Source organism: Clavelina lepadiformis, chromosome 7 (genome assembly GCF_947623445.1).
Source record: "Clavelina lepadiformis chromosome 7, kaClaLepa1.1, whole genome shotgun sequence".
Taxonomy (NCBI): Eukaryota; Metazoa; Chordata; class Ascidiacea; order Aplousobranchia; family Clavelinidae; genus Clavelina; species Clavelina lepadiformis.
The window spans coordinates 17,923,587-17,939,184 of NC_135246.1; the positions used below are offsets into that span (position 1 = coordinate 17,923,587).

Genomic DNA, 15,598 nt, shown 5'->3' on the forward strand with positions numbered 1-15,598 from the left:
ACAAAATGGAACCGCAAATCCGGTTACTAACTAACACCAGATGTTCAAACTCGGACGCTAAAACATCAACACTGCATTAAAATACAAAAATACATACTTTGTTTATACTTTCGGGAAAATATGTTTTTTTCGCACATTAAGAATTGCCGTCAGAGAAATAGTTATGCAGGTACTGTATAAGAAGTCGGCTGGCTACATCTAAAGGGATAGAATCTTGCTCATGTAAAAATTGTTCAGAGTGTTCATAATTATTTTGTAGGAAAGCAGCCGCATTGTTATTTGCCAGGTTAGGTGGACAAGAAATTGGATCAGACTCGTAAATATAACTGGATCCGGGAGTTATAGAAGCAGTAGGGCAACTATTACTGGATCCAGGAGTTAAGAGAAGCAGTAAGGTAACTATTACTGGATCCAGGAGTTATAAGAAGCAGTAGGGCAACTATTACTGGATCAAGGAGTTAGAGAAGCAGTAAGGTAACTATTACTGGATCCAGGAGTTATATAAGCAGTAGGGTAACTATTACTGGATCCAGGAGCTAGAGAAGCAGTAGGGTAACTATTACTGGATCCAGGAGTTAGAGAAGCAGTAGGGTAACTATTACTGGCTCCAACATCAGGACCAGCGTAGCGACCATGATTGCTATGTCCAATATCAGGACCAATGAAACTACTTGTTGGATTCGCGTGAACAAGTTGGTTAGTATAACTCGGTCTAGGAGCCGGTTCATGGAGCTGATGTTGCTGTTGCTGCTGATGTTGTTGATACTGCGGATGCAGCGGGTCCTGATGGTGCTGATGCAGCGGATACTCTTGATGCTGCGGATACTCTTGTTGCTGTGGATGGTGCGGATACTGCTGATGCGGCTGATGCGGCTGATGCGGCTGATGCGGCTGATGCGGCTGATGCGGCTGATGCGGCTGATGCGGCTGATGCGGCTGATGCGGCTGATGCGGCTGATGCGGCTGATGCGGCTGATGCGGCTGATGCGGCTGATGCGGCTGATGCGGCTGATGCGGCTGATGCGGCTGATGCGGCTGATGCGGCTGATGCGGCTGATGCGGCTGATGCGGCTGATGCGGCTGATGCGGCTGATGCGGCTGATGCGGCTGATGCGGCTGATGCGGCTGATGCGGCTGATGCGGCTGATGCGGCTGATGCGGCTGATGCGGCTGATGCGGCTGATGCGGCTGATGGTACTGATGGTACTGATGGTACTGATGGTACTGATGGTACTGATGGTACTGATGGTACTGATGGTACTGATGGTACTGATGGTACTGATGGTACTGATGGTACTGATGGTACTGATGCTGCCGATGCTGTTGATTCGGCTGAAGCAGCGGATGCTGCCGATCTTGTTGTTGCGCCGTTAATCCGGCTGCTGTTGTGTAGTAACCTTGACCACATGTAGCGTTAACGCAATTTTTACCATTCCTTGTGGATCTTGATTTCTTTCTCCTAGGCCGATATTTGTAATCAGGGTGCTTTTTCATGTGTTCATGTCGCAGGCGTTTCGCTTTCTCAACGTAAGGGCGTTTTTCCTCCTCCGACATCATCTTCCATTTTGCCCCTAAACGCTTAGAAATTAGCGAATTATGCATTTTTGGGTTGTCTTTGGCCATTTTTCGGCGTTCCTCGCGGGCCCAAACCTAGTAAAAAGATAACAGAAAATACTATCATTTCGATACTTTATCGTCTTTGTGCCATTGACTTTTTATGTACTAAAATAAAATGATGTAAACGTCTGTTTGCAAACTTTATATTCTCGTTTAAGTAGTTGTGAGTATCTTTGAGGAATTTGGTGCTACATTTGTTACAACTTGTTTCGAATTGCGAACCGTCTATTATTTGCTCGCCATTGTCTGGATGTCTTTATACAACTAACTTCGGTGAATGCAGGGTGCATAGGATACTCTTGTTAAGGATCGATGCGTTCAATCAAATACAGCGATTGGCAAAAACCCACCCTTTCGGGTTAATTTTTTTCAATCTCTGAGAATTCTAATAAATGATTCCATGATTGTCCCATACGTCGCGATAAAATTAATCAAAAGAACCACCACCGCCGCAATGCAAACAAAATAGCGACGAGACACATTTTTGACATAGACTTGGGGAACGAAATAATACTAAAAATCGCCGTATTATTATGAATCGTTTTTACTTTTTTAATTAGTCGCAAAGAGATTTTAAACAGAACCGAGAATGTTTTTTTTTACTTCGTTACGTAGAAAATGTATTGTCAAAAATACTGATATACTTCATTATGCATTTTATTCATCGATCAGCTACTTTAGATCATGTTCCTGCGATGCGATGGAATGAAACATAACGAGAAACTATCTGATAGGCGAAAATTACAAGTTGAGTCTTTACATCTTTGTGGGCATTTGTTCGCCGGTTGTTAATATAATGCAGTTCAAAAGGAATCTTCATAAATTATTACAGTTACCTCAAAAATCTTTGTAGTTTGAACCCACCGTGTACAGCCAAATAACAACAAACAAAAGCGTACAAAATAATAAATCTTGCTACTGTTGTTGCGTTAACAGGAAATATTATAACTTAAACATCGTCTGAAGTAACACATTCTGACTTTAAAATCGGTTTATACTGCACCTGCATATATGTATAGGAATTAGACATGAAAGACGATCTAAACTATGTAATCAAAGAGAAATAGAAGCGCGATGGATTGGAATGAGCGTGTGACGGGAAACGACGAAAACCGATTTTCACATTTTGTTTGAATATATTCAATGGAATAATTTATTCTAAGCATTAAGTTATCGACGACACTCGAACATGGTGGCCTAGCGGTTACTGCATCTGGATCGCAATTATGCGACCTGGATTCGATACCCAGCTGCGTTACCGTTGTAATACCCTCGAGCAAAATATGAACGACGTTTATTCCTGCTCAGCTTAAAATTCGAGCATCACATTTTCCGATAAATGTGTTCTTGAAACGGTATATCTATGCATATAGTCATGGATTATGTGTTTTGAGCAATGCATTATGCGCGTGTTGAAAAATTAATTTTCAAGTTGAGTTGGAATTTTAAAAGTTACTTTTTTGTTTGTGGCAAAATCAAAATCGGTTCAAAATAACGATTCATGACAAGGATGGGCATTATAACGGTAAAATGTTTACAACATGTATTTATAACAAAATATATAGGATTATATATAGAAAATATTTTTTTATTTTCTCACCATAAATGCATTTGATTCGCTGTGGGGCTTGTGCAACTCTTTCATTATCTGCTGGATGAAGACCTTGGTTCGAGTTGAAGTTAGAACAGGAAGCATGATTGCTATACATCTTTTTAGCAGTAGACATATGTTTCCAAAAATTTAAATCTTTGAAACCTGATAATATAAACGGTAATCAAACCTTTCTGCTTCATGTTTGTTACGCAGTCCAACTATCAAAGCGTTATTAAAGACGTCATTCTTCGTATCTTCATCATCTAGTTTCGGGTATGCAATTGCTCCCAAATTGACAAATTGAAATTGACAAGAATGTAAACTCACTAAAACCTACAATATTTTCGACCTTAAACTATCTAAAGTTCTGTACATAAACCTTCGGTGAACTGAAACTAGTTTAATAAAAGGTATTTAATTTGGATTGTTAATCGTTGTATTATTTTGTCTTGATGGATAGATCTCTATTGCAGGTAAGTATGTTTTTATTTATTATATTTATTGTTTCACCAGATATAATAAGACTTACAGTTTTGACAACTTTCCGCCATCTTATAACACAATTATTTTCCTCGTTCATTTCAACAAAGACAGTGTGATAAAATTATCAATGACCTCGCACTTATGTTTTGTTCTGGTTTTACTTTGTAGCTCATTATAACACGTCTTAGTTGTTTTTGTCTGATTTGTGTGTGTATATTTTAGCTTGATCACTTTGAAGATTTCGTTTCTTGGAAAGCATTCTTACGCATAAGTTGTAGCCAGCGATCTTATGCATGCTTTTTTTGCTGTTAATCATTTAGGTCGTTTCCTTTGGCAAATAAAACATTTAACCAAAAATCTTGTCTCTATTGATTTATTCGGCGGGCGGCGATTCATCGTTAAAGACGAATCGACCTGGCAAGAACGGAGGCGATAAGCATATTAGATTTCTCGTTGCAGCAATAAAATGTTGCAAAACGTTTTAAACAGTCTGGTGTTTGTTGTAATTAAACTTGGTGAAAATTTCATCTGAGAGTTTATGTTTACTTATATTTTTTCGTACCTTCAATCCACTTTATACGTTATACCAAGGCATGAGTACATATCAAACTTGAAATCTTCACCAATCATGTTGTGACGTTGTGAAAGAAAAAAAAATTGAACGATAAACATTACCCATTTATCGAACATTGTTTACGGTTTCACACATTTCACCAAACTTGTACTTATGCATGTTGTCGTCGATTACCTGTATTGTATCATCTTAAATAACTGGTTTTTTAAGCTACTTCATAAGTTTGGAATAGAATTAAAAAGTGTGACAAGATGGAATCGGTGATGCAGTTGTTAACTTTACTCCAGGTGTTTGAAATCGCGCGTTGAAACAACAAAAAATAGTCTGCTTCTTTTATACATTTTTAATACACATATAAAAATATACGTTTTCACACATTACTAACTATTAATGCATCACTTACAGTAGTCATAAATATTTTCAAAATTTATGTCTTGCCAATCCGATAACCACGGGTCAGAGTGTCCATGATATGATTGTGTGACAGCAGTATTACTGCAACTTGGCATCGACCCCTCTTGTAATTGGGGTACGCTGCAACAATTCCGTTTGGAATATGCCATAGCGTTGCCACTTGCATCGTTAAGTACACATGGAACGTGATCAGGCTCGTAAATGTTCGTCTGTGCAGGAGCTGAAGGAGCAGAATGGTAACTGTTGCTGGGTTCAATATTTAGCGCATTGTAATCGCCATTAACAATGCTCTCTGCATCTGCTGGAACGATGTGGCCGTAAATTTGTGGAGGGCAGGCATATGGCTGATTATAATTCTGGCCAGGAGCCGGTTGATGACCGTTATACTGCTCTGCTCCAAAGTGGCTAGTTACGCCATCGGTGAAACGTTCAGCGTAATTCCTTGCCATCACTGGTTGCTGGTGCATTTCCTGGCTACTGCAGCTGTTCCACCCGTTGTTAACTCCGCCATTGGGAACCGCCGTTCCATAAGAAACGGGGGCAGATGTAATGTTTGTACCTTTGTTAACTTTCTTTTTGACCACTGATTTTTTTCTACGAGGCCGATATTTGTAATTGGGGTGTCGTTTCATGTGTTCTTCAGCCAGTCGTTTCGACTCTTGAATGTGAGGACGCTTTTCAGCTTCGGAAAGTTTCCTCCATTTTACCCCTAAATGTTTAGATATTTCCGAGTTGTGCATTTTTGGGTGGTCTTTCGCCATTTTCCGGCGTTCTGTGCGAGACCAAACCTAGGAAAAGGATAAAAGATATCACCACAGTTTCGACATTTTGTCGTGATTGTGCTGTTGACATATCATACTAAAATAAAATGATAAAATTATTTCAAAAAACCACAACCGCTGTAAAATAAACAAAATGGCGACTAAACATTTTTTTGACATAGACTTAGTGAAATATATAATACATTAATGTGCTGTACATTATTGTTAAAAATCGTTTTATAGGTTTTCCATTAAACGCAAAGAGAGTTTTAAGCCGATCCGAGAATGTTTATCTTCATTACGTTATCTGGAAAACGTTTTGCCAAAAATACTGAGATACTTCACCTTTTTCTTTATCAGCAAACTCAAATCATATGCCTTTGATTCGATGGAATTAAACATAACCACAAACAGTCTGATAGGCGGAAATTAAAAGTTGAAACATGAAATCTTTTTGTGCATTTGTATGCGCGATGTTAAATGAAAGCAATTTGGAGGAATCTTTAAAAATTATGATAGTTTCGTCAGACACCTTCGCATTTTTACCCCCTTTTTATAAGCATATGTAATAATGAACTATTACTGCTCTAACGATAGTAGTAAATACTACACATGAAAGATGTTGTAGTATGTAGATCATATTTTATACTAACTTTAACTTTACTAACATTTAAATGCTACTTGGGTTCCATACCCAGATTCGTCAACGCTTTAATATCTTTGAGCAAAGTAGGAACGACACTTGTTCTTGCTCAGGCTTAAATTCGAGCATCAGATATTGAGATAAAGTTGTTCACGAAACCGTGTATTTATACATAGACTATGCGTTTCCAGCAGTATTGGATGAGTGCGTTTAAAAATTACTTTGCAAATTGAGTTGGGATTTCTAAATTTACTGTTCTGTTTGTGGCGAAATCACATTGTCGGTTTAAAATAATGACTCATGACAAGGATGGGCATTAGCGGTAAAATATTTACATTACATAACTATATTGGATTATATAGCAAAGAAAATAAAAAAATTTTTATTTACTTACCATAAATGCATTCATCGGCCTTTTGATTCGCTGTTTGTGTTGTTGTTGTTGCTGCATTGTTCCTGTCGGGGCTTGTCCTAACCGGACATTATTTTCTGGATGACGACCCTGGTTCGGGATGTAGTTAGAACCCGAGGGAAGATTGGGATACATATTTTAGCAACAGAAATATATTTCGATAAATTTAAATTGTTTGAAACCTGCTATTATCAACTACAATCGTTTTGTTAAAAATAACGAACCCAAAACACAACGATAAATTTAACCTACACAAGCTCAAGCGGCGGAAAGCTTAAACATAACCTTTCACTATAATATAATTTACAAATTTATCAAATTCCCTGGAAAATACCATACAATTGAACATAAACATAAATAGGTCTGTTTTGTTAGTCTTTACCTGGACACTTATACTAATATTGCTATAAAACCTGTATTAAAGCTCTACAAATATTTTCTATTGATTAATTTAACAATAAAACTTAACAATAGCTGTAACAGTGTAGTTTAATAGCAGTCAATTGATTGTATGCTTTTAACAATTCTACGAAAGTCCACTAACTCCTAATTCCCAAACAAAACATCGCCGTTGTCCACTTCGTTCAATTCACCCGAACAACAATGGGCAACTGAATGAACATTTTCTCTCTCCACTGCTTTTTTCATCGCGAATTTGTCGAAAATTATTGGATTCCGTCGCTGCCTTTTTCCCGCGTGTTGGCGAGTTTGCGTGGCCAGCTAGACTTCTAAAATCAGGAAATTTACGACCATGGAAAACAATATCGCCGATGTTGGAAAATAACACCGGATGGCTTTTGTTCGTGGAGCGTCTTTCGAAGCCACAGATAAGAGACAATAGCGCACCTTGCGTTCTGTTTACCTTTTAACAGTTTAGCTGTAGGCTTATACAAATTCAGTGTCCCGCAGATATAACTGTTGAGACATATATTGCAAGCCAGCTGCAAAGGCAAGTTCCCTGTTCTGGTTTTATGCCCTCATGATAAAAGTTATCGTTGTTAGTAATGACAAATTTTACCTGCAAAAGTTTTATGAATACATAACTCACCATAGTTTTGTAAACCAGGTTTGATACAAACAATGAATTTTAACTTTTACATTAAAAAATAAAGTTTATGATTTGGTTTTAACTTTCCAGTCTAGAATTGTAACATGTTTTCTTTGTTTTGACACATTAAAGAGTTTTGAAAACAGTAAAACTTTTTTCATCATATTTACGAGGCCACAATTGTACACAATCATTCACAACAAGTAGCCATAATACCTCTTTCTTTTTGGCTTTGATTGATAGGAGCATATACATGTTGTACTGTACTTCTCCGGAGGATAAATGCGTTGAATAAAAGGATTAAACTGGTCAGAGCTATATATTTTTCCATGTTTTAAGTGAATCGGCGTTACATTGAGTTAAGTACTTTATCAACCTGTTTGCCGAGCTAGAGCACCGGGGTAAATATCCAGTTGACACAGATTTTCCTAAAGAAGTGTTTTCATAACAACCATGCAAGGAGCACCGAGGATAGTATGAAAGGGGAATACGTAGTTTGCATAGATTTTCCTGAGGTATAGTGTTTTGACAACAGTCATACGGGAAAAAAATAGATTGTTACAAACAGAACTTGATAAAGGTTTCTAAAACGCGGGAATAAAATCGAACGATAACGGTAAGGTTGGATGCAGCTTTTGGTAACGACAGATAAGGTTGGCGTAAGGTCTGGTGCACGCAAAGTTTGATCAATATTTGCAATAATAGGATACGTGCAATTCTTTTAGGTCTCTTGTTTGTTTACTACTGGGTTTGCTTCTTTCATTAACAACACTTCATGAATTCAGTGTTACAGTCATTTTTACATGTTCAATATGAAAGAGCTTGGAGTATCACATTCTTAATTATGCATTTTGTGCTTTTTTGAACACGGAAATAGTCATAGGAATATGTGGCAAAGTCTGTGTATGCATTTACAATAAATATTATATGGTCATACTTTATGATGCAAAAATATATTAGAGACTATGATGTGTATATACAGTCTACGTTTGTGTGAGTCGTGTACGTTTGAGTTCAGTACTTTTGATAGGTCTATTAGTGAGCAAATAAATGTTTCTTGAAGCAGATTAATATTCGTTTTTTCAGCTTTATCGAGAAAAATTAACCTTTTACTTGCATTACGACTTCATAGTAATATAAGGATCAAGTTGCGACATGAACACAGCCAAGAGACGCCCATGTCACTGTTAAAGCAACCGATTAAGTCATTTTCCCACCATCGGATGTAACGGCAAAAGAAAATCTCGATTAATTCCTGGAGCTGAAAAATGGGTCCTCAGCAAGAGTTCGGTCGGATAAAGCGGCGTTGTGACCTTAATTTGGACAAAGAGTTTTGCTCGGAAGACCGTGTATCAAAACTAGTCCAATTAACGGCGGGATACAGAATTTTGCTCCACCTTGGGCATGTCTTTTGCAAGGAAGATAATTTTTTTTAATTATGTCCACAGCTGGTACAAAAGATCTTGATCCAAACTGCCTCAAGGAATTCAAGCTGAACAAATCATTAAGTAATGGCATTTTCGATAACTTGAGCAATGTAATATACTGTATGTGTCGTGGACCATATTCTTTCATAAAATGTTGGGCAAAGACCAGAGACTCATTGGATGATTATGATCAGACGTATTATGTTGAAAGAGTGATTTATGTTATTTATTTTAATGAAAAGTCTCGTCACGTGCATCGGCATTTGTATTATCAAGTGCGTTTTTCAACAACATTGAACTCACAATTTTATGCTTAAACCTGTAAATTTCAACGAAATTTTAAGCGTCATCGAATAAACTACAAATAAACAAACAAATAAACAAAATCATATCTTGACTTTTCTTTCGCTATTGGAAAATTGTAGTACTGCGAAACAAAACGTTGGCTGAGCATTGTACGTTGTTTGAATTGTCCGACATGCACTGTTGAATAAACAGAGTTTTTGTTCTCCGCGGTGTTTTGAAAGTGACCCTAAAAACGCGCGTTGTTTGTTACCTATGACCGAAAACCGCAAATGTGCAAGCATGCGAAGGCACAAAATGTTTTCAAGAAAATAAATTAATCTCCGCTGTTTTAATATCTTTAAATTTAACTGCGAGAATCAGAAGTTGTTTTCACCGCCCATTATCAGGTGGCCAGAGATAGGCAAAACAACAAGACGATGTGTGATTAAAGCGATTAAAGCGCTCTTTTAGGAAACATTACTAAAATATGATCAGGAGATAAAATAAGATATTATTTTCCATTGTCCACGTAAGTGTTCTTTTAATTAATGTTGTTGATTTTCAAATAATCGAGAAATCTTTAATTAGCGCCTTCGGGGTCTCGGCACCCAGCATTTACCAAAAACCTGGTTTATGTCAACGTCCAGACAATGGCCGCTAAACAATGAATCGTCTGCGACTTTATCGTAGGCAATTAAACCGTAACTATATAACTACTGGGCATAGGGAACAGCTAATAACAAGGGTGTCCTGAAATACAGCTAATTTATCGGCGATAAATACTTTTCAAAAAAATATATGTTGCTTTATCCCTCTTAAAATATCGAAATGGCGAAATGATTGCTTAATATCAAAATGAAATAACACCTCCTTTAAAAATACAAACTGTAACCAACAAATCCAATCTCCATGTAGAAGAAAAACAATATCAAGGGAGCCAATGGACTCGGAGCGTTTAACAAAATGCAGTAAGTCGGCTTTCTTCGTTTCCTTCGAAGTCCAGCATCGACCACATCGACTATAGTCTATATTTGTATCTGATGTCGGAATGAATGATGTTGTACGCAAGTTCTGCTGATTGCTTCACATTCTAAAAGGTTTGTTCCAAAATATTTTTCTCTTTTAATAAAAAGAGTTAATAACAAGTAACAGAAATTATAAATGATGAAAATTCAATTAAAAACTGCACTTGATACTGTTTTGAGTTTTGCCTGTTTTGTGTTATCGGGTTCAAGAGCGGGTAGATAATTGTGCGGAGATGCAATGCCACAAGTTCGGTAAAGAATTCCAACTCTGCTCAATAACAATCATTCAATCATTTCAATTCTCGTCTCAAGTGCGCAGGTAGTAACAAATATCAAACCAGCTGAAATTAATAACTGTATTATAAAATAACATTATAGAAACACATTCTGTTTGCGTCACAGTTTTCGAGCAACAATTTAAACGGGATGCCATATTTTTTCAAATGTCCAGTATTGTGTCCAGTATTTGAGTTACCTTTTATTTAAAATCTTAAATATAAGATCTACTACGATTATTTTGTATTGTATACTTGGTTTATATAAATTATAAATATCCTATAAAGTTTAAGTAAACCAGTGCCTTTTTTGAAATAATGTTGATATATTTGATTTTATTGAATAAATTTGAGCCATCACAAATATTGTTTGGTTTTATATCAATTAATTCGCATTTATCTTGAATTGTTCATTTGGATTTAATATATGTATATGTTTTCAATCAATCTGGATTTAAACGAATTCAATTAAATTGCTATAAATTTAATTGGTATATATTTAATTGAAGATAGTTTAGTTTTACGGATTTATTTTACATCTTGGCTTTTGCAACAAGTAGCAAGTGATTTTAAAGAGGCTAAGTGAAGTAAACTCTTTGAAGTGCAAATAAGTGACGAAGGAAGTACAATAACTTGGGCACCGGTAAACAGCTTCAACCGCAAATATACAAAACTGAGCAAGTAACCAAGCAGGGAACTGGTATCTATAGCTTCACATCGAAAGGTATAAATGAAATAAAATCACTTATCATTGTTATATGTTGTTTCTATGGATGATCAACTAAAGATTTATTTAGCGCTGACGCATAAGTTACTCGTGTTTTTTTGCAGTTTGTTTAATAGAACTTGTATGATATAATGGTAATACATGTTTGGAGACTTTACTGTCTTCCTGGCTCATACCCACAGCCTAAATTTCCAAAAACATTATGACTTGGAAGTGCAATGTTCTTAACATTGGATGAGTTGGAGTTAGCCAATTATAGAATTTAAACTTCATACTGAATAAACTATGCAAATTTTTTCTAATGCCACAACACAAGAAGATGCTTATTTAGTGTAAGTTGTTGTTTTAGTGCTGGTTCATGCATTCTTAATTATTTAAACATCTTCAACTGGTACAGGTTGGAGAAAAATATTAACGCCCATTGCCACATGTTTAATTTTTTTCATACTCTGTCCAACCAACCTCGTTCTCAATATTGCCCACATAAGTATTGCAGAGTCAGTCGTATACATCAGTAAAAACCGGTTTTGCTTCACCGTTTTTTTGCCACGGGATACTGAATTCCAAAGCTTGCGGCTAACGATATAACTGATAAATAATCAACAGAATGCGAAGTGTGCTATTGTCTTTTATCTGTGTCATTTCGAAGGAGCTCCATGCATAGCAGCTATCTTTTGTTCTTTTAATACCTGGTTACCAGCATTTGTCGCATTTCCACGGTAGTCAGGTTTCCTTTATTTTCAAGTTAAAACCAAGGAAGCGCGCAAACGAAAGAGAAAAGTTAAGTGACAACATAGGTCGTAAAGGTAAAGCTTTTTTACGAAGCGGCAACGGCCAGTCTAACAACAGCAGAGCCACATGACAAAATTTAGTTTGCCCGTTCAATGTTTTAATTGAATCTGTTGTATAGAATGATGATGAATTGAATTGACTGATGAATTGTTATGGGTAAACAATCTATTTTAAAATGTTAAGGCATAATGTTATAGATATAACATGGGTAGGGTGAAAACTGATTTAGTGTATCAATCTTATTTAATCGTGTTTCGAAATTGCGTCCTTTTTTACTACAGGAGCAAATAGAGTAAATCAGGACCACGTTATATTGGACTTTATAAGCGGCGACTACTGTATTGTAAATTGTTTTGTTAATTTAACCTTCTTATTTTATTTTTCGTGTTCTGCTTTAACATGTATTTGTTTAGTAACGTTAGTTGTTGGACATATATGTGCAAAATTTACGTTTACATTCCTTAGCAAGACTGTGTCCAATGCGTATTTGGGCAGCATATCTACTCCAACCACCTTCTAAATAACCCTTTGTTTCCTGGTGTTGCGTGAAGGGAAATAACAAGCCTTAATGTGACGTGGCTAATTAAGTTTGAGAAAAACTGTTTAGAGTATCGTCTTGTTTTTGTTTTGGTCACATTCTCCCCCCCGCGCCTTCCAATTATGCTGCCAGCTTCTCTTATCCTTGCTGATTGCATTGAATTCTTGGCGCTTTCCTCATCTAGACACCTCAAGTCAGTTCGGTTGGGAGTGTCGGTAAAGCAACAGCTTTTCATGGTACTGTTATTCTTCTTGTGTTAGATTAGTATTAATCTAGTAAGATGAGTATTAATGGTAGTATTGTATGAGTAATGAGTAATTAGTATGAGTATTAGATGAGTATTAGTAATAAGCTTGAGTAGCAAACATGATTGATTTCATAGTTTAGCATCTAGATTTTCTTAAGTAAGGTTCTGCATTTTTATTTAATCAAGTTTCGTGCCCTATTCGTGTATTCGTATCTTTACCAGCACTAGTGACTTTGTGAGATATTTGACGTTATTTGTTAATGTTACAGATATCGTGACAAATGTCAGATTCTACAGGACAGAAGATTTTGTTGTAGATATATGATATTGGTAAGTATATATTTACCTTAGTTATAACACTAAGTTATATAATATATAAGTACATCAGTATTTTAACTTATTTGTCAGTGTAGAGAATAATCATCCCTTTGGAAAGAGAAATTTTTGTAAAATGTCCCTTCGTTTGAAGTTATATGAAACTATTTGTCTATGTGGGTGTGATCTGTTGCAAAATGTTATAGGAAAATATATACATGTTGCATAGCACAAAAAATCAAGAAAATTAATTTAAGATTTTTTTGCCAGTAGAAGATTTTACGAGCTTAACCAATTCAATGAGCAAGTACTTAGAATCTATACACGATTTGGGTTTTTAAGCTAATTGCTGCCTGAGCTTGTTTAAGTTTATTTATTTACCATCTTACTTTTGGAGTCGTTATGTTAACAGGATGATTATATTTATAAGATGATGATTTTACCCTAGTTTTAAACACAAAACATTTTTAGAAATATCTGTCTCTTCCTACAGGGCTAAGATATATACCAACCATGCCTCGGTTTCTAGCTTCAACCCGAACCATGGCCATGTTCCTGAACAACAAGAAATGTTTCAACAACACGAAGAGCGAATGAAAAGGCCGATGAATGCTTTTATGGTAAGAACATAAAGATTTATTTAATTTTCTTCTATAGTAAACACAAGGTTTATTCTTCACGGTCGTTGCCTACTCTTGGCATGGATCATTATTTTAAACCCGACAAGGTGACTTTGCCGCAAACAGAAACTTACTTTACTTATGTTACTTTAAAAGATCAAAATTATTTTGAAAATTAATTTTCAAACACGCGCATAAAGTATTGCTTAAAGCGTATAAACTATGCATACCGTTTCACCGTTTAGATACACCTTCACCGCATACACCGTTTCAGGAACATTTTTATCTGAAAATGTGATGCTCTAATTTTAAGGTGAAGAGGAGATAGCTTCGCATGAACACAAAGATGTAAATTCTCAACTTGTAATTTCCTCCTATCAGACTGTCTGTGGTTATGTTTTATTCCATCGAATCAAAGAAATATATGATTTGAGATTGCTGATAAACAAAAAGGTGAATTATCTCAGTATTTTTGGCAAAACGTTTTCCAGCTAGCGTAATGAAGATAAACATTCCCGGATCGACTTAAACTCTCGTTGCGTTTAATGAAAATCCTATAAAAAGAATCTTAACAATAATGTAAAGCCCATTAATGTATTACATATTTCCCTAGGTCTATATCAAGAAAATGTTTTGTCGCCATTTTGTTTCTTTCCCGGTGGTTGTTTTTTTAACTTATTTTAGTATGATACGGCAACAGCACAATCACGATAAAATTTCGAAATTGTGGTGATATCTGTTCTTCTTTTCCTAGGTTTGGTCTCGCATAGAACGCCGGAAAATGGATAAAGACGACCCAAAAATGCACAACTCGGAAATCTCCAAACATTTAGGGGTGAAACAGAGGAAACTTTCCGAAGAAGAAAAGCGTCCTCACATTCAGGATGTGAAACGCCTTGGAACAGCACACATGAAACAACACCCCATTACAAATATCAGTCTCGGAGAAAAAAAATCAGTAGTCCAGAAAAAAAGTTAATAATTGTGTAAACGTCACATCTGCCCCCGTCACATCTGCCCCCGTTTCTTATAGAACGGCGGTTCCCAATGGCGGTGTATACAACAGGTGGAACAGCTGCAGTAGCCAGGAAATGCACCAACAACCGGTGATGGCATGGAATAAAGCTGAAAGTTTCACCGATGGCGAAACTAGCCACTTCGGAGCACACCAGCATACCGGTCATCAACCGGCTCCTGGCCAGAATTATAATCACTCATATGTGTACTTAACGATGCAAGTGGCAACATTATGGCATACTCCGACCGGAATTGTTGCAACGTACTCCAATTACAGGAGGCGTCGATGCCAAGTTGCAGTACTCCTGCTGTCACACAACCAAATTATGAACACTCTGATCCGTGGTTATCGGATGGGCAGGACATAACTTTTCCAAATAATTCTGACTACTGTACTTCGATGCATTAATAGTTAGTAATGTGTGAAAACGTATATTTTCATATGTATTAAAAATGCATAAAAAAGAAAAAGTAAACTATTTTTGCAATTAAATGCAAAGTTGTTGTTTCAGCGATTTCGAACATTTTGTTGTAAAGTTAACAACCGCATCACCGATAAATCTTCGCTTTTATGAAATACTAAGGTGAAATACAGCCGTGCAAAATCACAGGTAATTTTTATCATTCAATATTCTTTTTCTTTCATCGTCATAACATGATTGGTTAAGCTTTCACGTTTAATAAGTACTCATGCCTCGGTATAATGTATAAGGTGTATTGAAGGAACCATTAGTTAACATAAACTCTCAGATGAAATTTTCACCACGTTTATTTACTACACACA

General features: G+C 36.3%; 1 protein-coding gene and 1 long non-coding RNA gene across 2 annotated transcripts; one reads left to right on the top strand and one right to left on the bottom strand.

Moving 5' to 3' along the window:
* Positions 1 to 4,663: 4,663 nt before the first annotated feature.
* Positions 4,664 to 6,688, bottom strand: LOC143466208 (transcription factor Sox-19a-like). Its single transcript, XM_076964844.1, has 2 exons — positions 6,481 to 6,688; positions 4,664 to 5,470 (listed from the first exon to the last, which is right to left on the bottom strand). The coding sequence occupies exons 1-2, from the start codon at positions 6,631 to 6,633 to the stop codon at positions 4,664 to 4,666; spliced, it is 960 nt and encodes a 319-aa protein (XP_076820959.1). The 5' UTR covers positions 6,634 to 6,688.
* A 6,981-nt stretch (positions 6,689 to 13,669) lies between these two features.
* Positions 13,670 to 15,310, top strand: LOC143465670 (uncharacterized). The gene is made up of 3 exons (XR_013118640.1): positions 13,670 to 13,797; positions 14,111 to 14,250; positions 14,552 to 15,310. It is a non-coding gene; the product is annotated as an uncharacterized LOC143465670 (long non-coding RNA).
* The last annotated feature ends 288 nt before the right edge of the window (positions 15,311 to 15,598 follow it).

Excerpts from the sequence above, each read along its gene's own strand:
- LOC143466208 (XM_076964844.1), bottom strand. The coding sequence starts at position 6,633 with ATGTATCCCAATCTTCCCTCGGGTTCTAACTACATCCCGAACCAGGGT. Across the intron at positions 5,471-6,480 it reads GGCCGATGAATGCATTTATG|GTTTGGTCTCGCACAGAACG; the intron begins GTAAGTAAATAA and ends TCCTTTTCCTAG.